This window comes from Pan paniscus, chromosome 8, assembly GCF_029289425.2.
Source record: "Pan paniscus chromosome 8, NHGRI_mPanPan1-v2.0_pri, whole genome shotgun sequence".
Taxonomy (NCBI): domain Eukaryota; kingdom Metazoa; phylum Chordata; class Mammalia; order Primates; family Hominidae; genus Pan; species Pan paniscus.
In genome coordinates, this window is record NC_073257.2 from 30655540 (window position 1) to 30680675 (window position 25136).

General features: G+C 41.2%; 1 protein-coding gene across 1 annotated transcript in view; it reads left to right on the forward strand.

The window, feature by feature from the left end:
* The window catches only part of MRC1 (mannose receptor C-type 1), a 102390-nt gene that overhangs the window by 1916 nt on the left and 75338 nt on the right, over positions 1 to 25136 (forward strand). Inside the window, exons 2-4 of the mRNA XM_003831172.5 lie at positions 11875 to 12276; positions 16332 to 16505; positions 22471 to 22635. Coding sequence (XP_003831220.2) covers positions 11875 to 12276; positions 16332 to 16505; positions 22471 to 22635 — 741 coding nt within the window. The remainder of the gene's footprint in view (positions 1 to 11874; positions 12277 to 16331; positions 16506 to 22470; positions 22636 to 25136) is intronic.

Here is a 25136-nt window from a genome sequence, read left to right on the forward strand (position 1 = left end):
TATTTCACCCAGTAACTCGGAAATATTATCCCTCAACATTTAATCGATTTGGAATATTTTCCTATTCATTTCTTAAAACTAACTCTTCAAAATCTGGTGAGTATTGTATACTTATAGCACGTCTCAATTCACAGTAGTGTCATTTTAAGTGTACAATGGTTACATGAGGTGACTGGCTATCATACTGGGCAGCACAGACACAGTGCCTAATTTTCTTTAAACTGACTCAATAATGCTTTGAGCAATAGTGTTTCTCGGTTTGCTCAGGAGTGTTTCCCTCTTCCTGACAGCAGGATGCCCTCCTCTGACTAATGTCTTCCTCTTCATAGGCACAAATATTGGGGAGAGAAGGGGGATGCTGAAGATCTGTTTACTTGGAGAATAAACAAACCAAAAATTCAAGGGACCCCCCCTTCCAGATTTTTTTTTCCTACGTGAAAGCCTGTAATTTGTGTTGTTTTGTTTTTTGAGACTGGTTTCACTCTGTCACCCAGGCTGGAGTGCAGTGGTGTGATCATGGCTCACTGCAGCCTTGACATCTGGGCTCATGCAATCCTCCCACCTTGGCCCACTCCCAACTCCCCAGTAGCTGGGACTTTGGGCTTGAGCCACTATGCCAGGCTAATTTTTAATTTTTTTAAATTTTTTTTATTTTTGTAGAGACAGGGTCTCACTGTCTTGCTCAGGCCCATCTCAAACTTCTGGGCTCTGGTGATCCTCCCACTTTGGCCTCCCATAGTGCAGGATGATAGATGTGAGCCGCTGCACCCAGCCTGTAACTTTTATTTTATCTTTTCTTGGCCCAAGAAGCATGTGATTGGAGGAATTTGTGTAAAGGCAGGGCACCTGCTTAGTTAGCAGCAGGTTAAACTATTCGAAGCCCCAACACCTCTCCCCTGGCTTCCTGCCCACTAGGAAAACCCATGGGAAGGTCTCCCTACTTGCCATCAGTTTATTTCTTTTCAATCCACACCCCTTCCTTCCACCTTCAGGAGAGCATCCCACAGCATTAGCACCGTAAGTCTCTGTGGGCTGCTGCCAACAGATGGGCTGGTTCTCCCTGGAGGGGTCCAGGAGGCTAGAGGTTAACAGGGCTAGACGCTCACCTTTCCTACTGTTGTTCTTGCCGCGCTATCTTTTTAGCACTCAGCAGCAAGGTTTCCAGCTCAGTTGGTTTATAATCATGGTAGATGCACCATGAGAGCCGGTGGGACACAGAGGTTAGACCACAGCAAAGAAGTTTAACTTGGAAATGGGAGGGTTTGGCTCACAGGTAGTGGTGTATTGGCGAACAACTACTGGTTCCAAGAAGGAAAAGAAAGGAAGCACTGATTTGACTTATGCTGTTTTGCTGTTTACTGATGTCCGTGCTGTAAATATTCCCACCATGGTTGATTTCAAACTACTGACTTGATGCCCCTGGGGGCAGAGTTGGGAAGAGATGCCAACAATAGGCTTTTTTTTTTTTTTTTTTTTGAGATGGAGTCTCTCTCTGTCACCCAGCCTTGAGTGCAATGGTGTGATCTTGGCTCACTGCAACCTCTGCCTCCTGGGTTCAAGCAATTCTCCTGCCTCAGCCTCCTGAGTAGCTGGGATTACAGGCACCCGCCACCACACCTGGCTAATTTTTTCTATTTTTAGTAGAGATGGGGTTTCACCATGTTGGCCAGGCTGGTCTTGAACTCCTGACCTCATGATCTGCCCACCTTAGCCTCCCAAAGTGCTGACATTACAGGCATGAGCCACCACACCTGGCCAACAATAGGCTCTTGCTAGCTGCTGCTATTGGTCCCAGGGCAATATGGAGCCTTTCTAGGCTCTGGGAAGGCGCTCAAACAGTGGGTCAGGTAGTATCATGAAAAGCCTAGAACATCTGCAAAAAATGAAAATGAGAGACGTCTTGGTGGACAGAGAAGCCTTAGAATCATAGACCATTAAAGCAAGAACAAACTAGGAAATGATGCATTTTGACATCATCATTTTATAGATGAAGCACCAAGGCTCAGGGAGGTAAAATGTCCAGAAGGTGACTGTTTAGCAGGTAGACGTAGATCCAGGACTTTGCTCAACGGCTTGTACTTTTCCACATCCCCTTAGATTTCTTGCTGCGCTGTTAGATCAAGTAAGTGCAAATTAGGTTATTCCTGTTGCCATTTGCGGGTCTCACATTTGGCTGGAAGGGATCCAACTGTGGTTCTGACATAGACATCACGCTAATGGTATAATCCTGATACTCCTCTATTTCATTTCCCTCGTTGAAATGCTAAGAAAGATAATTATTATCATGTGATTATCACAGTAGTGGTTTTTCACAAGCACTCTTGAAAACTTTGATTCCAATATAAATGTATGTCTTATGTTAAATATTGATTCTTCAGTGTATTTTTTCACAAAACTGAATTAAGTGGGAGAAAAATACAAGTACCTTTCTCCTTTTTAAATTTGTTCTGCATCTTTCTCAGTGTTTGTATCTAGAAGGCTGAGCTAACTTTTATGCTTTGGAACATAGGGCTAGATTTTATATATATAAATATATACATATATATATATACACACACACACACACACACATATATATATATATTTTTTTTTTTTTTGAGACAGGGTCTCACTCTGTCATCCAGGCTGGAGTGCAGTGGCATGATCATCGCTCACTGTAGCCTTGACTTCCTGGGCTCAAGTGATTCTCCCACCTCAGCCTCCTAAGTAGCTGGCACCACAGGTGCATGCCACCATGCCTGGCTAACTTTTGTGTTTTTTTGTAGAGATGGGGTTTTGCCATGTTGTCCAGGCTGGTCTCAAACTCCTAGGCTCAAGTGATTTGCTCACCTCGGCCTCCCAAAGTGCTGGGATTACAGGCATGAGCCACCATGCTCAACCTTAGGTTTTGACAGTTGTGCAGCTTTTGGTTTAATCTACAAATATTGCACATGAATAACTGTAGTAGAAACTTAGACCTCAGGGCCCATAGTTTCCCATAAAGCAGATGGGAAGATGTCATTGTGTACCTTTCCCTACGTGAGAAAGTTGAAGCTCTGAAGATTCAGTGGCTTGCAGAAGTCGGGTAGTCAGTAAAGACCAGAGCTAACTCTTCATTATGATCTTTAGACTCTGAGGCTAAGAAGTAGATAAATTTACTACCTGGAGTGTGTTGATCAGGAAAGATATAATGTGGTTCAAAATAACACTATGTTAGAAGAAGGACTTAGATCCCTTTATCTGTATCAATTTTTTTAGACTTTTCACTTCAAGAGGGGGAAAGGAAGGAATTAATATTTATCAAGTGTGTATTAGATGCGGATGATATGCTGGGTGCTTTGCATAAATGATCTCATTTAGAAATTCACGGTAGCTTTACCAGACAGCATGATTGCCCCCATTTTACAGATGAGGAAGTAGAGGCTAGAATGGCTAATAGCACTAAGGCATCACAGCTAAAAAATGGTGGAACCAGGATTTGATTGCAAGCCTATCAACCCCAAAGAAGATAACCCTCCACACCACACCCCCTGCAGGCTAGAAACCCTGCAGTTCCGTGTTCTCGGTCCTTCAGTCCCTCTTTTTTTTTTTTTTTTTTTTGAGACAGAGTCTCGCTGTCACCCAGGCTGGAGTGCAGTGGCGCCATCTCGGCTCACCGCAACCTCTGCTTCCTGGGTTCAAGTGATTCTCCTGGGATTAAAGGCGTGCACCACCCTGCCAGGCTAATTTTTGTATTTTTAGCAGAGACGGGATTTCATCATGCTCACCAGGCTGATCTCGAACTCCTGACCTCAGGTGATCCCTCCTGCCTTGCCCTCCCAAAGTGCCGGGATTACAGGCGGGAGCCACCGTGCCTGGCCAGTCCCTCTTTCTACAATGCTGCAACAGTTCTCTGCTCTTTCATTTCATCTTATTCTGAAACATCTCACACTGTCTGTATGACTGATTTTGCCAAGTTAACAATAATAATAATAATGAATATATATTAAGCAATTCCTGTGTCAGGAACTCTTCTAAGCACTTTATTTAGATGATCTCATTTCATTCTCACGGCAACGAGGAGGTCCTGCTATTTCCCCCTTTATTTTACAGACGGGGAAGTGGAAGCACAGAGTAATGTTGAACTTGGCCAAGGTCACACAGTCAGCGAGCAGCGGAGTCTCTTACCTGGGAGCCAAATCCTAGAGCTCTGATTATGTCATGATCAGATTGACATGATACATACATAAGGTGAACGAATTAGTGGGGCTATGCATGGAAGAAGAAAGAGCAGTGTAGTGTCAGCTTCTTACCTAGTAAAGGGTTTTGTTTATTTATCTTAAGGGGGATCTGGGGAGGCTGGCATTCAGAGGCTGAAGAAATAGGAGTGAGAGCAGAAACTAGCTGTGGAGAAGTAGGAGGGTTCACAATCCAGGACATGGGTAGGGCGGTCAGCAGGAGGAAGGAAGCCTCTTCTACTGACATGGGAGTGAATGGCCCCGGGAAGGTGTAGATATTCATATCTTGAAGGTGGTAGGAGGGAAGTTGGAAGAGTTTCTTGGCCTCTGTTTTGTCCTTGTGGTCAGACTCATACTGGGTTCATATTATGTACTTTTCCAAATGGCCAGTTGCAATGACCTAAATCAGTAGTTTCCCTGAATATTTTGGGTCTGAATGAAGGATCAAAGTGACAAATGAAGTAATTCTCTGTTTTTTTTTCCTTTTGTTCAACATTTCATTTCTTTTTCTTTTCTTTTTTTTTTTTTTTTTTTTTTTTTGAGATGGTGTCTCACTCTGCCGCCCAGGCTACAGTGCAGTGGCATGATCTTGGCTCACTGCAACCTCCGCCTTGTGGGTTCAAGAGATTCTCCTGCCTCAGCCCCCCATAGCTGGGATTACAGGCATGTGCGACCACATAGGCTAATTTTTGTATTTTTAGTAGAGACGTGGTTCCACCATGTTGGCCAGGCTGATCTTGAACTCCTGACCTCAGGTGATCCGCCTGCCTTGGCCTCCTGTTCAACATTTCTAAGCCTAAGACTGACTAACACCCTCCATCAGCCCCCAGCACCTGGCATAGCTTCTTGAATGTACTAGGTGCAGGGTAAATATTTGTTTTTCACTGAATTTGGGGAAAACATAGGTACATTTATTTACCTGAGGCTGGTGAACATCTTTCTTAGTTTGGATTCCCCAAGAAGCTGTCCTCAGACAATTGCACTCTGGTTTGAGGGCAAGTTCGTTTATTTGGGAAGTGAGCCCAGGAAACACTGACAGGGTAACGGGGAAGTGAGACAGAAAGGGAAGGTGTGTGGACACCCAGTGACCGCTGTGGGCAATGGAGCGTAGGAGCTCTGGGCGACGGTGTGGAATGGTTGCCTTGGACTCATCACATCCAAGGTACAAGAGATTTAGAGCCGTCAGCGGTTCTCCTTGGCCTCTGATGAAGGCTTCCTCCTACAGGACATTCGTTTTCTGACCCATCTAATTTGTGCCATGTTTGAGCCTAGAGGGCTCTGATAGCCAGAAAAAGCCCCCAGGGCAAAAGGCGTGGTGCTGGCATTTGGGAGTGGGGCCTGCATGCACCTAAACAGCGAAGGCCGAGGAGAAATAGTATAAATCTGGAGGCATCTGCTACAGCTACTTGCTGCTTTTCCTCTTATCTGGCTTCTCTGTCTTCCAGAAGTTATTGTCTTTTGTGTTCCAATGTCAGCATTTTATTTGCTGATAGTCAGGAAAATCTAAAAATGTATAAGAAAATGTAGCATATCATACTTATCTCCCTGAACAATCACCTTTAATAACCAAATTTTCTTTGCTAGTAGGCTTGGGAATTTAATGACTTGTTCAATGTTGCGGCATAATTTTAAAAATGCTTAAAAAAAATCCAGGCCAGGCGCGGTGGCTCATGCCTGTAATCCCAGCACTTTGGGAGGCCGAGGCAGGTGGATCACTTGAGATCAGGAGTTCGAGACCAGCCTGGCCAACATGGTGAAACCTCATCTCTACTAAAAATACAAAAATTAGCCGGGTGTGTGGTGGCACCTGCCTATTGTCCCAGCTCCTGAGGAGGCTGAGGCACGAGAATCGCTTGAACCTGGGAGGCAGAGGTTGCAACGTGTTGAGATCACACCACTGCACTCCAGCCTGGGCGACAGAGTGACTCTGTCTCAAAAAAAAAAAAAAAAAAAAAGAAAGAAAATCCACACCTATGTTACTGGATGTTTAGTCTTTAATCATTTTTAACCTGAGATATTGGGTTGAAACATTGCTTCTTTACTAAATGTATTTTGATCCTTGATCTTTTTGCCCTTGAGTTAACCACAGCAGAGAGTGTGCTCAATGTGGCAGGAAACTTATCTCTTTTGTTTGTCTTTGTATTGTCATTAGCATAGCATCTGGCGTGTGGTCATTGTTTGTCAAGTATTTGTTGAAAAATTAATGTGAAATTAGTAAGATCAAGTTAGGATGGAAGGAGAATCACTGCAATTCTGGATATAAATTTCTGATGTGTAAGTATTAAAAAAAGAAACTCACATATTAGATCCTACAAATGAGATTGCAGAGAAATTAAAACAGATCGACTGTGTCGATCTGTTCATCTTTGCCGTATTTCTGTTACAAAAACATAATTAGTATGGACAAAAATAGAATGTTTATAAATGTTGGTGTGGTTAATATTGGTAAAAATGCCACAAGCTGCCTTTTGGCCAACGTCTTGAATACGCCTTCAGAGGAAGAAGTATGACATTTTAAGTCAGACATGTTGCAGAGATGATGATAAAGGCAAAATGACATGCTGATTACTTGGGGAGAAGAATAATGCACGATGAATGTATCACCATAGAGCAATAATTTTACATTTCCTTGTATTGTCTGGCAAAGGCAATATCAAACTTACACTGCTTCCTAATGGCAAAAGATAAATAAAGGAAACACGAATAGATAAGTGTGTATTGAAATAGAACCTTTTCATTTCCAAGTACCCTTTTTGTAAGTATACACATTTCTAAATTGCTCTTCAGTAAAAATAAGCTTTCAGGGGAAAAATGAATATTCAGCATACCTGTAATCATTAATCTATCATTAGATAAATAATTTATCTGGGTTACTAGTTAAGATGCTTCCGCTTAATAAACATTCTTTCATTCATTCAACTAATTATTTGTTGAGAGATTATTTATGCTCCCCAAAAAGAGACTGCAGCACTAAATCAGAAAGATCAAGTACCTCGTCTCATGAAATTTACATTCCAGTAGGGGACTATGGACAGAACATTAGTAAACAAATTGAAGAAAAATATATTTTAAGATGGTTATGGATATTATATGGTAAATAAAAGAATAAAATGAGTTAGGATGATCAGCCTGCTACGATGTTGACACTTGGCTGGGCGCAGTGGCTCACACCTGTAATCCCAACACTTTGGGAGGCCGAGGTGTGCAGATCACTTGAGGTCAGGAGTTCGAGACCAGCTTGGCCAACATGGTGAAACCCCACCTCTACTAAAAATACAAAAATTAGGTGGGTGTGGTGACATGCACCTGTAATCCCAGCTAGTCGGGGAGCTGAGGCAGGAGAATGGTTTGAAATCAGGAGGCTGAGGTTGCAGTGAGCCAGGATGGCGCCACTGTACTCCAGCCTGGGTGAAATAGCAAAGGGTCTGTCTCAAAGAAAGAAAGAAAAGGAAAGTTGCCACTTGAGCTATGACCTTAGTGAGCATCCCAAGAAGAGGGAACTCGAAACATGAAGTCACTAATGTGGAAGTGAGCCTGGAGAGTTTGAGGAGCTGAAAGGTGGTGTAGTTGGTGGTGAGGGCAGACAGGTCACTGTTCCCTTTCTAATAAACAATGATATAGGGGCTGGATGTATTTTTCCTGGGTACAGTGGTTCCCTTTTGCAGGGTTTAAGTTGTTGAGAACTTGTAGTTAGAAACCCAATCTCCTTCCCACCCAGAAAACCTCTCCATAAAGGTAGATGAGAAAGAAAAGAATTTTACTATTGAGTGAACATTCAACCAGAATGTGGTGTACATCGCAGGCAGTCTGCAAAAGAGATGGGAAAAACAGAAAGACATCTCACTCTTGTAGGTGGCTCAGTGAAGACCACCTATTATATTAGGTAGGTTTTGCAATTTGGCATCAGGTGACAAGTCAGGCCCGGCTCCTCCCAGAAAACTGGGAGATCAGGTGTTATCTTTTTTGATGATTCCATTTTCAAGAGAGGAAGATTAGAGCCAAACCATGGTGGCTTGGCCTGGGATGGTGTAAATGGAGTTGGAGCAAAGAGAATGAATTAGGGTATATGTATGAAGTCAGAGTTGTATGTGTGTGTGTGTGTACACAGAAAGGGAAGAGAAGAGGGTGGAGAGAGGGAGAGAGAGAGAGTTATTTAAGGAATTGGCTCACACAGTTGTGGAAGCTGGCAAGTCCAAAACCTGCAGGGGTAGAGGAGTATGCAGGAAACTCAGGAGAGAGTTGATATTGCAGTTTGAGACTGAAGCAGTCTAGAGCTGGGTGAGGTGGCCCATGCCTGTAATCTCAGCACTTTGGGAGGTCGAGGCAGGAGGATCACTTGAGCCTAGGAGTTCAAGACCAACCTAGGCAACAAAGTGACACCCCTGTCTCCAGTAAAAATAAAAAATATTAACTGGGTATGGTGGCACAGGTCTATAGTCCCAGCTACTCGGGAGGCTGAAGTGGGAGGATCGCTTGAGCCTAGGAATTCAAGGCTGCAGTGAGCTGTGATTGCACTACTGCACTCCAGCTTGGGCGATAGAACAAGATCCTGTCTCAAAAACAAACGAACAAACAAAAACAGAAATAAAGCAGTCCAGAGGCAGAATTCATTCTTTGGGGAATTCCCCCTTTTTCTTCTTCTTCAACTTGTTTCTCTTAAGATCTTCGCCTGATTGGATGAGGCCCACCCATGCTGGGGAGGGTGAGCTGCTTTACTCAAAGTTGGCTGATTGAAATGATCATCTCATCTTTAAAAGAATTCCTTTATAACAACATCCAGTCTGGTGCTTGATCAAATATCTGGGTGCCAAGACCCAGCCATGTTGACACATAAAATTAACCACTGCAGTGTATTTTTGGGTACAGATGGTAGATTTCACTATTGCCTTAGAATGCAAAAACAAGCTGAAAATCCAGGAAGACTCCTAGGTTTTTAGCTTATAGATCTCGGGGGATGGTGGTGCCAAGAATTAGAAAGAGAAGTTTGGATGTTACTCATTAAATGCTGTCTTAGAGTGAAATTAAGATGAACTGCAGATAAAAATTAGGCATATAAAAGTCAAGTATAAAAACATCTGAAGGAGGAACACTGTTCATGCATAAAGATTTTTGAACGCCTTCTCTTAAAAGACTGGTTGCCAATCAGTTAATTGACTGAATTTGACCAGTTAATAAGACTGTTGTTTGACAATACAATGAAAATGGCCAAAGTATAAGGTGGAAGATATATTTCCTATTATTAACAATGAGGTATTACTAAGCAAAGCTATCTGAAAAGTGGAAGATAAGTCCAGCTTTAAACAAAACAACAGTAGGTAGAATAACACAAACAAATTACATTAAATTTAGAGGCTAGTATAGTGGAGTTTACATATATCTATGGCAAAAGTTTCAGAGTTCGTTGCATTTTGAGATTAGAGAAGATAATTTACCTTTGCATAAAGTAAATGATCATAGTCACTGTTTTTTAAAAAACCGTTATTTTCCTATTTCCTGTGTTCCACTGTGAGCAAAGCCCTATATTATCAAAATTCTCATTTTATTGCCAAGGTAGAAAATTACTCATTTTGTCCCACTAGGGCACGAGCAGTTACAAAATGAGATCAAGTGTGGAAGGAAGCTCAGCTAGACGGGAGGAGATTGGGACAGGTATTGCATGATCTGTGAACAGATGTCAACTGCAGAGAAGCCAGCAGAGGCAGGTGTCCGGATCCAGGCTTTACTGAGTTCCAATTCCAAGAAATCAAAGCAGCATGAATGAGTAACCCAGCAGAGGAGCCCAGGCAGAGGTTTGAAGTTGCAGAGAACTAGGAACCCAGGTGGCATAGAGGCAGCGAGAGTAAGTCTTACTCACTCTAAGTAAGACAGCATTTAATGCGTAACATCCAAACTTCTCTTTCTCATTCTTGGCACCATCATCCCCCAAGATCCATAAGCTAAAAACCTAGGAATCTTCCTGGATTTTCAGCTTGTTTTTGCATTCTAAGGCAATAGTGAAATCTACCACCTTTACCCAAAAATATACTGCAGTGGTTAGTTTTATGTGGCAACATGGCTGGGTCTTGGCACCCAGATATTTGATCAAGCACCAGACTGGATGTTGCTATAAAGGTTTTTTTTTTTTTTTTTTTTTTTTTTTAAAGATGAGATGATCATTTCAAGGTAGGATAGAGGCAGGAGATCTGGAACTAGTGTGGACAAGAGCATACAGAGGAGTGTGTCAGGAGAAAATAATATTTTGAGGCAAAAATTTATTATAAGGTTTAAGCTTATGGGTCTAGAACTGATCTCAGAGTGTAAGTGGTGCTAACCTCCCTGGGGTGTTCAGAACAGGAAATAGAATACAGCTTGCAAAAATGCTTTGGAAACACTGAAGGACTCTACTAGTGGTATGATTCTAACTTTGTTTGATTTCGCTGGAATTATTTAATTAAAAATAATGAGCTCATTTAGTCAGAACCTCAAACATCTACACTACTACCAGCTCATTTTGAAAGAACAAGGTGAATGCATGGAATTTAGGAAAACTTCACAAGATGTGTTTAATTTATGTCACAAAATCAAAGCACTCAGTTACTTTCATTTGTTTATTCCTTAACAATAAAGAAAAAAGAGAAAGCTTTACATGAACTCAATTTTGATTTAATTAAAGGAAAAAAAAATGCTTACCAGATCCTTTTTTCCTCTTTTGCAAGAGGAAGTTCCGTTTTGCCAGCTAGCAGCTATGTGCTGTTAAGTATAAGCCATCCTTACATATTTACTTGAATCACCAGTTCCAAATTACAAATATAAAAAATGTTATTTTTAAAGTTATTCTCATAAAATATTCTCTCCAATGACATAAAACTTACATTGATTTATCCTTTGTTGCAAACTTCACTATTAAATTATTAACAAATAATACCAAAATGTGTTGAGATGTGTCACACTACAAAATCCTATTCTAGTCTGGGTGAGGTGGCTCCCACTTGTAATCCTAGTACTTTGAGAGGCTGTAGTGGGAAGATTGCTTGAAGCCAGGAGTTCAAGACCAGCTTGGGCAACACAGTGACTCTATCTCTACAAAAAATAAAAAATTAGTTGGTTATGGTGGTACAAGCCTGTAGTCCCAGCTACTTGGGAGGCTGAGGCAGGAGGATCACTTGAGCCCAGAAGTTGGAAGCTACAGTGAGCCATGATTGCACCACTGCACTCCAGCCTGAGCAACAGAGTGAGACCTTGTCCTTTAAAAACAACAAACAAACACACACCTTTTCTAGGACATACATGCATTTAATTTTACAGTTTATTGTATTCGTATTACCCAAATTTTCTTTTCCCAGTTGATATTATTCCTTTCTGTTTTCTGCCTTGTATGTTCCACTCCTGAACAATCCTTGGGCATGTAAGGTGGGACTTTGCATGAGACTCCTCACAGTGAACTAGGACATTTTGAGGACATCCAGCTGAGGGCTGGTACCTTGGCAGGCCCTCAGTCCAGGTTCTCCTTCCAGCTTCAGGGATCCTCGAAGAGAGCTGGCCCAGGCACAGTCATCAGTACCTCTTTTCCTGCAATCTTAAGTCTTTAGGGAAATGGAAGAGTTGGAAACTTTTGACCTAAAAGATCGTCCTTGTTACATGAATCCACTTAGCCATGCTTGCTTTCTTCTTCTTTTCCTGCTTCTTTCTTTTTAAACAGACACCAGGCAATTTTTAATCTATAATGAAGATCACAAGCGCTGCGTGGATGCAGTAAGTCCCAGTGCCGTCCAAACCGCAGCTTGCAACCAGGATGCTGAATCACAGAAATTCCGATGGGTGTCCGAATCTCAGATTATGAGTGTTGCATTTAAACTATGCCTGGGAGTGCCGTCAAAAACGGACTGGGTTGCTATCACTCTCTATGCCTGTGACTCAAAAAGTGAATTTCAGAAATGGGAGTGCAAAAATGACACACTTTTGGGGATCAAAGGAGAAGATTTATTTTTTAACTACGGCAACAGACAAGAAAAGAATATTATGCTCTACAAGGGATCAGGTTTATGGAGCAGGTGGAAGATCTATGGAACCACAGACAATCTGTGCTCTAGAGGTTATGAAGGTAAGATGCCTGGAATTTTTACCTTTGTGTCGAAATTTTCTCATCTTCTTAGTTGGAACCTAATTCAAGGAAATCATCATGTTCTTGTTTGGCGTGTACTAGAAATATCAATTGATCAGCATCTTTGTGTTTTCAACTATTCTGTAGGACTATTCTGAGGACATGATGGTGAATAAATGTGATTAAAAAGTCCTGAATGATACTTCAGCTATTTTTACTTAATGGAAAGACATTCTTTTAACTTTCTCTGAGGTTTTATTTTTTTAACCTTGGGCTACATTTTTCAGAAAATCGTTTTCATTGTAGTCTTTGACCCAAAGCCTCCTAGTTAGCGTTATAAAGTTGTAGTGATAAATACATTTAGCCAAATATTTCTTTTCCTTTAAGTTATCCCTGGAAAAATGATCCATAGACCATTCTTTCCCAATTTAGATTGCCTAAGATGAAATCTCGGCAGATCCCTTGGTGACATGGGATTCTAAATGTTACTGATTTATTTTGTCAGGTTATGGGTATTTAGAGACTGTAATAATCAGAAGATTATAAAATCTATAGGATTAGCTTGTAAGTTAATATGCAGTCTATTTAGTTAGCCATCAGAGAAGGTGATACCTCCAATGCGGTGGGAGGAATCCTCTTATATGTAGTTGGTTTCTTGACCTCTTGAAGGTTAAATAAAATCAGAGTATTTAGTTCTTTCTTATATTGACCAAATTTCACTATCTGGTGGCTGCACAGAAAACAAAACAAAAATACAACACAACTTGAAGGCTTGTTACAAAGGCTGGTCTCTTGAGTCAGATGATGTTATAATCACATTTTAAGTTTGGATACTTCGTTATCGTGAAGTGTTATCTAGAACAACCTCAAGGTCAGAGAAAGAGCCTACTTTTGGGGACAAGAGATAACCTGTTTCCAAAATTGCTATGTTACAGGGCTACTAAGATTGGTTGAACCTAGCTTATCTCAGCTAAGACTGAGCATAGCAATTTAGTTCTTTATAAGGCAATAATTTGTGAGCTTTCTATTTTCCATCTAGATACAGAAGAGGGGAGAGTAGGAATTGAAGTACAGTGAGAAAAGGGCTCAGAAATAAGTTATTCTGAAGCATTTTTCAAACATAATATAGGTTTAGAAGTGATATGAGAGGCAAGCTAAGTGAACACAAAAAAACCTTTCAGGAGAAACTCAACAGAAAATTACAAGGAAGGAGAAGGGTGACTTAAACTTGACGGAGTCAAATTCCACAGGTGGGACAATTGTGCTAATTGAGGAATTTAACTTGAGGAAGATTGGCGCTAAGAAATCGGATTTTTATTTTATTTTAAAATATAATATTATACTTCCCTCACCCCCTACCCTTTCTGTTTCCCCATTGGTTTTGAGACAAATATGCATAGGGTTTGGGCTAATAGTTCTCAAACTTTAATATGCTTAAGAATCACTTGGAGAGTTTGTTAAAAATACAGATCCTAAGCTCCCCCCTTCTACTAGATTCTTGATATACATATTGGGAAAAACCCCAGGAATCTATTCAGTGATTTCTATGAAGACCCGGGTGATTCTGTGGCATAGGGTCTACTGACTACATTTTGCATACTCCCCAAAGATCTCCCAGCACTTAAGATGATCCTGCTCCTCAGTTCTAGCTCTGCAGAGTGACCACGAGATTGGGAACACACATTAGAACTGAAGACAGTGTCGAGAGGATGTATTGTAGGGTCTCTGTATCTCTGATGAGAACATGGGGGAGGGGTAGAATGCTGGAACTTTTTGAAAATAGGAATTATTTTAGAAGAATGGAACCAGAATTGTAGACTTAGATGGATTTGATGGTTATTTGGAAGTTCAGACTCCAAGAAGAAGACAAATTGACTGCAGTTACATGATGTGTCAGTGGGGTAGTTGGGGTTCTTTTGGCCTCATCAGTGTTGGGTGTATAGAATGGCTCAGTAATTATTAAATAGAGTTAGTTAATAAAACTGGCAGGCGTGGTGGCTCACGCCTGTAATCCCAGCACCTTGGGAGGCTAAGGCAAGAGGATCACTTGATTTCGGGAGTTCAAGACCAGTTTGGGCAACCTAGTGAGACCTAAACAAAATGTAAAAATAAGCTTGGTACTGTGGTGTGCACCTGTAGTCCGAGGTATTCAGGAGGCTGAGGCGGGAGCATTACTTGAGCCCAGGTAATTGAGGCTGCAGTGAGCCATCATTGCACCACCTACTGCAGCCTGTGTGACAGAGTGAGATCCTGTCTCAAAAATAAAATAAGTAAATAAAGCTATATGTCATTGGCATCTATAAATTCAGCACTGAACATTTCTTGGCTAATGATGACCAGTACAACTAACCCCAAGGTGGTCTTGACTGGTTTCCTTTGTACGAAGAAACAGTCATCCCAGTGACTAAGAATGGCGCAATTATTTCTGAATACAGCGTGTTCCTAATACAATATATGATTTGGAGACCATTCCCATAACTTAGTGGAACTAAAGCTGGAATCGCATTTTAAAGTTATTAACAACTACCTTTTTGACAAAAAAGTAATTTTGAGGTCATTAAAAATAAACCTAATATTTAAAGAGGACTTGATAATTACAATGAGTAAAGGAAAAAGAAAAGAGGTCAATAACTCACATTGTTGTGCTCTTAGTATGCGCTACATGTTTTACAAGCTTTATATTATCAAAATGACTAAATGTCTTTTAAGAAATTTTTCTTCCTTTTTTTTAAGATTTATTTTTTGAGACAGAGTCTCACTCTGTCACCCAGGCTGGAGTACAGTGGCGTGATCTCGGCTCACAGCAACCTCCGCCTCCCGGGTTCAAGCGATTCTCCTGCCTCAGCCTCCTGAGTAGTTGGGATTACAGGTGCTTGCCACCATGCCCAGCTAATTTTTCTATTTTTAGTGGAGACAGGGTTTCACCATTTTGGCCAGGCTGATCTCAATTCCTGACCTCTAGTGATCCGCCTGCCTTGGCCTCTCAAAGCGCTGGGATTGCAAGCGTGAGACCAGCTAAGAACTTTTTCAAGTCATAGAATCTGCAAAATGTAATGAAGAATTCCTACCTAGGATAAATTCTGAATGTCAGTTGGTGGCAAGAGGTCAAATACTTTAATGTAAAAAGTTGTTATCTCTACAAAGATGGAGACTTTAAACATACTGAACAATGTAGCTATGTGCATTGTTTGGTTCTTAGTGGAGAGATGAGCTTCCTTAAACTTTTTGGCTTAAGCCAAACCATAATCAACAATGATTCTATGTTTGTTTCAATTAACATTTCTAGTTGAACCCAGAGCTTCCCACTCAATCTGTTGGCCTTCACTTGTTGAAAAGAAAAACCTTGATTGTAGATGGTATATAACAGTTTTGAGTGGTTTCTTTTCATGATAGGGATTAGAGAACAATGCCAAAATGTCTATCCTTCCTTATGGTCATTGCTGAGGAACTCAGGTGAAGGCTGGCTTGACAAGAAGTGGTTGGAGGGGATTTAATTATTGACTATGTGTTTGGGCTATACAGCTTTAAGGTTTTTTTTAATCTAGAGTTTCCAAAGCTCCATGATTCCAATCAAGAGAAAGAACTGTTTCAGAGGAAATTCAGAAGTTAAAGCTGGTTTCAATAGAGGAAGGAGGAATAGACAGTGGAAAATGAAGTGGTACTATGAGTTATTATTACCACTTTAACTAGTATCACTTCATTTTCCACTGTCATTGGTACCACTTTGAATTGTACCATTTGAACATTTTCAAATGGTACAACTTAACAAATTAGTCTCTTTTGAAAATGTTCCAAAACGCAGTGGAAATGAAGTGGTACTAAGAGTTATTTGCTAAGTACACACTGCTCTATGTACCCAGCAAAAGACTAGGGTAGAAGGAGAAGGAAAAAAAATAACCAAAAAAAAAAAAAAAAAAAAAAAAAGAAATCCCTCTGTGGGTGCATCAAGTGTAATCAGAAGAGTAAGACCAATTCCTTCAGTAGGCTTCTTATTGGAAAGTAAATGTTCAGAAATATCACTCACATTCCAAGTTCAAGTCAATATGTTTTTCCAGCCATGTATACGCTACTAGGCAATGCCAATGGAGCAACCTGTGCATTCCCGTTCAAGTTTGAAAACAAGTGGTATGCAGATTGCACGAGTGCTGGGCGGTCGGATGGATGGCTCTGGTGCGGAACCACTACTGACTATGACACAGACAAGCTATTTGGATATTGTCCGTTGAAATGTAAGTACTGCTTATCACCAAGAAAAGTTGGGCACATTTAGTCTGATAATGTAGTGAAAGACCTTGAATTTATCTAGAGCATTTTTCCCCAAAGTTATTTCACATTTACGACCTCATTGTACCTACTACAGCCCTTTACAGACGTTATTATTTCCATTTTCCAATGGAGAAAATGATCTATATTGGCTGAAGACTAGAACACAGATGTTGGACTTTATACTGTAGGCTTTGTATGTGTATTTTGATTTTGCCAGTAAGACTAGAGTCACCCCTACTGTCTCAGCATTCCCTGAGATCATGCTAAGAGGACTAGACTGCACCCCCAAGGTCCCAACATTCCCTCCATCAAGTGACCTCTTTATTTATTTATTTATTTATTTTTTGAGATGGAGTCTCGCTGTGTCGCCCAGGCTGGAGTGCAGTGGCGCCATCTCCACTCACTGCAAGCTCCGCCTCCTGGGTTCATGCCGTTCTCTTGCCTCAGCCTCCCGAGTAGCTGGGACTACAGGCGCCTGCCACCACGCCCGGCTAATTTTTTGTATTTTTAGTAGAGACGGGATTTCACTGTGTTAGCCAGGATGGTCTCGATCTGCTAACCTCGTGATCCGCCCACCTCGCCTCCCAAAGTGTTGGGATTACAGGCATGAGCCGGCACGACCGACCATGACCTCTTTATTTTTACCAACTATCAGTTACTCAGCGAAAATTATCCTGTACACAATATAGTATATACTTAACACTGGAGGTAGGTAGGCATGCTATTATTCCCTTATCTCTGAAATGCCTTACCTTTATGAAACCATAGATCAAAAACAGAATTCAAAGGAAGCCACAAGCATGTGGTTTGATGGAGAAAGACGTGAAGGTCCTGAATTTTGTGTCAATGTCATCAAAAGGGTTCTTCACAGTGAAAATGATAGTCAGGATACTCTTCTTATGTTTAAATTAAGAAGGGTGCCATTTAGTTTCACACAGCTAGAAATCAATGGAACTGGGTAATTTATATGCTTGAAGGTTTCTTAAAAATGAAAATTCAGGTTTTATTGCAAGGATGCAAAATAAGCAGTATTGCATTATCTTAGTGGGAAAGCACCAGAACAGATGAATTCTTGGTGTTCTTCCACGCTTAAAAATCTGTAGGCAAACAGTGAAGCAGATTTTAGGTGGAGTGGAGGAGGGCGCCATGTTGAAGGCAGAGCTGGGGCTGAGGAAAAAGGAAAAGGAAGTATTGCTCTTTGCTTCACGTTCCCCATCACCAGACACCCTCCTCCTGGTGCTGGCTCCACCCTTCCCAAACTTCTTACCCCCGACCTCTCACCTGCTACTTTAGACCAGATCAGAGTAGCTCTTGTTTCCTGGTTATCACCCAGAACTCTTTCTCCTGCTGCCCTGCAAAGGGACTGGGCAGAGCAAAGAGCATTCAGTATGGTCTGGGATGATTGTGACACCACCTGAGTAACAATAGAATCACGACTATCACAACTCAACTTTCCAGACCACAAATCCACACGTAATCACACTATTTCAAGCATTATTGTAAAACAGAACAACTTAAAAAATATCTGAATTTGACGAACAAAAGCCAGAATTCTAAGAATTGTACTTATTTATCTCTCTGGATTTATAATCCCTAATTATCGCACTAAAAGTACATTTAATTTCTGAGCCCCATATACTATTGTAATTGTCTTCAGAGTGCAGTCTCTCCAATCCGAATGAATACTCACAAAAGCCTATAGGCTTTCTGTTCATAGCAACACTGCTGCCTCGGTCTTAACTGAGGTAGTTCTATTTGTCTCTCTTATGTCAATCTTTAGAAAGACATTTGATTTCCATTCAAGGTTTTTAGATGTCGAATTTTTGTATTCGAAGTATTTTTGTCTGAAACACATTGAGCAATTTTTTTCTAAGATAAAGCAATACTTGGTTTTCAAGTGATTGAAAGTGTCTTTCTCCTTTACTTAATAGGAATGATATTTTCTTAATCTGTTTCATGGACTTTCTTAAGGGTATATATTTCATGGGTCCAACTATAGCATCCTCCACATCCTTTGAAATTGACAAAGGAGTTAGATGAATGTGTGATTTCCTGAATGAAATGTGGAGGAAAAGTGGTAAGTTACTAATCACAAAGAAAAGTCGCAATCTTGGAAATCCTTGGATGTGTGTTGGAGACGTATCTTGAGTTTGTTCAGTGGAATAATTTTTTAGTCTTATTACTTGTATTTATGCCTTCACTGTCAAATTATATATTTTTTCCTGTTAAGTGTAAAATAATCGTAGAAAATAAATTGATTTGGTTTCAATATGCATTAAAATTTTAAATCACGTTTTGTACATTTAATATCTTTCTTAAAGGGCTTTATAGTCTTCCAGTCTGTTTCATTTTGTGTTCCTTTCAAAAGAGTTTTTATTGTATTTATTTATTTATTTATTTATTTTTGAGACAGGGTCTCACTCTGTCATCCAGACTGGAGTGCATTAGCATGATCTTGGCTCACCACAACCTCTGCCTCCCAGGCTCAAGTGATTCTCCTGCCTCAGCCTCCTGAGTAGCTGGGATTACAGGCACCCACCATCATGCCTGGCTAGTTTTTGTATTTTGAGTAGAGAAGGGGTTTCACCATGTTGCCCAGGCTGGTCTCGAACTCCTGACCTCAAATGATCCACCCACCTCGGCCTCCCAAAGTGTTGGGATTACAGGTGTGAGCCACCGTGCCCGGACGAGCATTTTATTTTATATCAGCCTTAAAACTGGCAGGTTTTATACAGGAGGATGAGGAACCAGTTATTAACCTAGTAACACTTAGTAGATGCTCTCCATTGTCCGTTGCATTGTTTATTGTAATGCTTTCCTTCCATGTAGACATTTATTTTCAAGTATCGTGAGAATAGGTAAAGGAAAATTCTTGGTTCTCTCAGTTCTGTGTAGCAAGTTTAGCTTCCAGCATCAGTTGTGTTGGTTTACTGTGGGAATTTGAACTCCTTGGGGAGATGGTATGCAATCAGCAAACCTAAACATTAATTGAGAAATATGTTTAAATCCCTTGGTTTAAAATGTACTTTCTTTAAGTGAAAGGTCAATTGCATTTCCTTCTTACGTCATTTATGTCACTTGCCTCCATTCGTAGGTTTAAAAACAACAACAAAACCCTTTTTTATGTCTCACATTTTCTACTCTCTCTATATATATTTTTGGAGACAGAGTCTTGCTCTGTCACTGAGGCTGGAGTGCAGTGGCATGATCTCGGCTCACTGCAACCTCTGCCTCCCGGGTTCAAGTGATTCTCCTGCCTCAGCCTCCTGAGTAGCTGGGATTACAGGCGCGTGCCACCATACCTGGCTAATTTTTTTTTTTGTATTTTTAGTAGAGACGGAGTTTCACCATGTTGGTCAGGCTGATCGCGAACTCCTAACCTTGTGATCCGCCCACCTCAGACTCCAAAGTGCTGGGATTGCAGTCGTGAGCCATGGCGCCCGCATTTTCTACCATATTATAAACAAAACCTTCCTCCAGTTGTCTAAAACGAGTTGTTTAAAACATCTCTATCTTCAAATATACCCCAAATTACTCTTATTTGAATGGTCTCACCGACATACACATGAAACTAGCAACACCTCAGATCATTATAATTTAAATTTAGCATTACTGTTTCAAATTTATTTTTATATAAGCATATAATGATTTTGTAGTTAAAGCACCTTAAAAATTTGTATGCTGTTGCCTGAATCAAATTTTGATATGTTTTCTTCCTCTTTGATATGTCATGGGACCACAAGTTTCATATCATGGTGTGTGGTTTGCATATTACAAAAAGGTCTATGATCGCTTCCTCATCAGATATAAAGGGCAATTAGATACAGTTAAGAGTTACAAGAGTGTAGGCTATGTGCTTATGGAAAATTGCCTAATTTCTTAGTAAATTGAGTGTTTCTCAGAACATTTTCAGAGAAGTTATATAATACTTCCTTTTTTCCTTACAAATAAATGAAAAGATTATTACTTCCATGGCTTGTAAGCAGAATTTTATATTATTAAAAAGAAAAAAGAAATATTCACTACATGAAGCATGCCAAAATATTTCATTTGTTTACTAGCTTCGCAAACATCATATATGTGAAAAACTATCAATAATATTTATCTGTATATCATTGGCCGCTTATAGAGTACAACCAGGTTTATGGAATTTATTAGGAATCATAAAATAGCAAAGGAAGAAATCAGCTTGTGATTTTTTACTCTGTGGAATGAAAAAGTTACAAGCAACATTTGCTATTGCTAAGCGCTCCACCTGTATTAAATATATTCTAGCAATGAGAAAACGAGACTTCAAAAGTTAATAATTTATCTGAAGTCAAGTCTCCAGTGAGCGATAGGACCTCAGGTGCAGGCCCAGGCCAGTCTGTCTGCAGGAGTCCGTGACCTTCCCTGCTGACAATCTTATGCTTCCAGAAAGACCAAACTAGAATGTGCAGGCAAAGGCAAAATATCCACCTGCTGAGAAGATGTACGTTTATTTTCTTTGCTTCCCCTGCCTTACTTTACTAGATCAAGGAATTTGGGCTGGTATCCGTTCTTTTAAAACATGTTTTATTCACTTTGGGAAGCCGAGGCGGGTGGATCACAAGGTCAGGAGATCGAGACCATCCTGGCTAACACCGTGAAACCCCGTCTCTACTAAAAATACAAAAATTAGCCGGGCGTGGCGGCGTGTGCCTGTCGTCCCAGCTGCTGGGGAGGCTGAGGCAGGAGAATGGCGTGAACCCGGGAGGCGGAGCTTGCAGTGAGCCGAGATCGCACCACTGCACTCCAGCCTGGGCGACAGAGCGAGACTCTGTCTCAAACAAAACAAAACAAACAAAAAAAGTTTTATTTTTATTTATTTATTTTTTGAGACGGAGTCTCGCTCTGTCTCCCAGGCTGGAGTGCAGTGACGCGATCTCGGCTCACTGCAAGCTCCGCCTCCCGGGTTCACGCCATTCTCCTGCCTCAGCCTCCCGAGTAGCTGGGACTACAGGCGTCCGCCACCACGCCCGGCTAATTTTTTTTGTATTTTTAATAGAGATGGGGTTTCACTGTGTTAGCCAAGATGATCTCCATCTCCTCACCTTGTGATCCGCCCTCCTCGGCCTCCCAAAGTGCTGGGATTACAGGCGTGAGCCGCTGTGCCTGGCTATTTTTATTTTTATATATGTAGGGGGTATATGTGCAGATGTCTTGCATGCATATATTGCATCATGGCAAAGTCTGGGTACCTGAACTGTGAACATTGTACCCAATAGATAATTTTTGAATCCTCACCCTCCCACCCTCCCACCTTTTGTAGTATCCAAGGTCTATTGTCTTTATATTTGTCTCACTTCCCAACTCAATTGATCCCGAAAGGGAAATCGTGCCTGCCTTTCTTTCTTTAGGCATGTGGAAAAGACTGGATGTAGTTGATCCTTTGAAACCTCATCCCCTACCTCCTATTTCATTTCAGGAGTAAAGAAAATCTCAAAGTCACCTTAAAAACAAGTAAAACAGTCCGGGCATAGTAGCTCACCTTTGTAATCCCAGCACTTTGGGAAGCTGAGGCAGGAGAATGGCTTGAGAACAGGAGTTTTAGACTAGCCTGGGCCACATAGAGAGACTACATTTCTGCAAAAAGTTAAAAAGTTAGCCAGGCATGATGGTGCATGCCTGGAGTCCCAGCTACTCGGTAAACTGAGGTGGGAAGATTGTTTAACCTCAAGAGTTGGAGAGTACAGTGAGCCAGAATCACAGCACTGCACTCCAGCCTGGGCAACAGAGCAAGACTCTGTCAAAAAAAAAAAAAAAAAAAAAAGTAGAAAGGGGCAAAAAAGGAAAGGAAAGAAAGAAAGTGCTTCAGGCAAAAATGCTCCTAGGTGGTTTAAATAATACTATTCACTGGAAGTGTTTTCTATGCATAATGAACCAAATTCCATCTGATTTCTTTCACAGTTGAGGGCAGTGAAAGCTTATGGAATAAAGACCCGCTGACCAGCATTTCCTACCAGATAAACTCCAAATCCGCTTTAACGTGGCACCAGGCCAGGAAAAGCTGCCAACAACAGAACGCTGAGCTCCTGAGCATCACAGAGATACATGAGCAAACATACCTGACAGGTAATGACATGAAAAGAAAAGTCGCAAGTAAAATCATGACTGCTTTATTTTTATATAATTTAACTTAGAAGTCAACAGCACAAGTGTTTATAGATGTTATGACAGAAGCAATTCTTAAGCAGTTGATGCGGATGCCATGACAAATCTGTACTCTGAAAATGACACCAGGGATGGCAAATAGCTCTCATTTCCTGTGCCAACTATTGATTTTAAGAGTCTCTAGAGCCAGTGCTAAGAAGGATTCTGAGGGCTAATCTAGAATCAGAGTAAAAGATGCCACAATCGATTAATGATGTCGTTCTTGGACACAAGGCAGTGGAACAATCCTCGTCAAGTATCCATCATCCAGGTCTAAGCTGAAGCCACAGGTCTTTCATTAGCCTCATAGAGGTCAAAATGATAAATTAAAAGACTGCTACCACTGGCAGAGACAAGTCAGAGGCTGCTTTGAAACCCTGAAACCCTGAGTTCTTTTAGCCTCCTGTCCCTCGAACCCCCAGGCTCTACCGGTTTTCAGGTTTTATTGATACTCTTTCCACAATGTGTTTGGTTTTGTTGTTGTTTTGTTTTGTGTTGTGTTGTTTTGTTTTGTTTTGAGATGGAGTTTCCCTCTTGTAGCCCAGACTGGAGTGCAATGACGCAATCTCGGCTCACTGTAACCTCCACCTCCCGGGTTCACGTGATTCTCCTGCCTCAGCCTCCCAAGTAGCTGGGATTACAGGTGCTTGCCACCATGCCCAGCTAATTTTTTGTATTTTTGGTAGAGACGGGGTTTCACTAGGTTGGACAGGCTGGTCATGAACTCCTGGCCTCAGGTGATCCACCTGCCTTGGCCTCCCAAAGTGCTGGGATTACAGGCATGAGCCACCATGCCTGGCCAATGTGTTTGTTTTTAAAATATCTGTTTTTATTAGGTTGTGAAGACTAAAAGGGCTAAAGTTTGCTTGAGAAGAGAGTATCCGTTTTAACTTCTAAAATATACACTTGGGGAAACAGAGAGATTAGGATCAGAAATTAATGTGGGAGCAAAAGCATCCCCGATTTCTTGCCCCCAAAATCTCCTCCCTCCAGTTTTTCTGGACACGGCTATATTAATATTAGTCTGTCTCTGCTCCTATGACTGCCATGTTCAAAAAACCCCTTGTGGCTTCTCATTTCCCATCAAATAATTAACAAAATACATTTTGCCTGACATTCAAGATTGCCACCTGCCGAACATCTGTACTATTCCCGGTCTTGCATTTTGCGGTCACAACAAAAGAAAAGTCAGTCTTGGATTCCTTGTTTTTCCTCATCCATTCTCACCCTCACATCTTTTCCCATGTCATTTCTTTTGCCTGGAATTCTCACAATTGTATACAGTTGAAATGCAGTTCTATTATTTCCATCTGCATTTCTCTTATTTGCTTATTACCACTTTTATTAGTATAATAGCTACTTACACATATGTCCTGCTTCCTTGACAACACTATAAATACATTAATTTGTTATTATTTATTTACTTATTCATTCATTCCCAAGATATCTTGTACCCATGTGCCAGGCTTTGTGCTAGGTCCTGGGGACATCAAAGCTGACCCTGTCTTGTCCACATGCAGCTTTAAGTCCAATGGGAAGAAACAGATGTAAACAAGAAAACAAACAAATGAATAGGTACCAATTATAATAAGTCCTGCATGGAAAGCAAACTGAAGGCCATGTGGAGATCGCGTCAGAGGGGGAAATAGCTGAAAACGGGGAATGTCTTGTGAATATTTATGCCCCCTCTTCCCCCAAGGAGGTTCACACAGAGCCTTCCAAGGAAGGGTCTCACCAAACATTTGCTGACTGACATGTTAACATGCAACAAAATAAAAATACTTAGAAATTCAGTCTCCTGTTTGGAAAACTAGACAGTTCATGGCAAGAAGACAGTAAATGCAGTGGTTCTTCTGTGTGAAGTGGCTTATTCATCACCTTGGAATTCTGTTAAAGTGATGATGCCTGGGCTGAGACCCCGAAGACTCTAGATCAGTAGGTGTGACACAGGGCACAAGAATCTGTCTTTTGTCAAACTCCCAGGTGATTCTGGGGCAGCTGGTTGAAAGACCATATCTGGCAAAACACTGTGTTAGTTCCTGCTGTGTCCAGGTGCTAACACCAGGCAGCAGAGCAGAGGGGCTGAGAGCAAAGATTCTGGAGCCAGACTGCCTAGGTCCCAGCTCTGTGAAACTGGGGGAGCTTGTGGGGATTTCCTGAGGCACCTGTGCTTTGGTGACCTTGTCTGTTAAAAGAGCTAATGTGTGTGAGTCAATACAAGGGCAAGAGCACACTCCCTACCTTGCCTCATTTCTTAGCACCTGGAAAGTGCTGGAAAATACCTTTTTCCAGCTATTTTCAGATGACACCCGTCACCAACCAGAACACATCTCTCCTATAAGTTATTATTAAGGAGACCGAGGATAGAAAAGCAATATGATGTCACTGTGGATTCATAATCTTAGAGATAGGGTTCTTCCTCT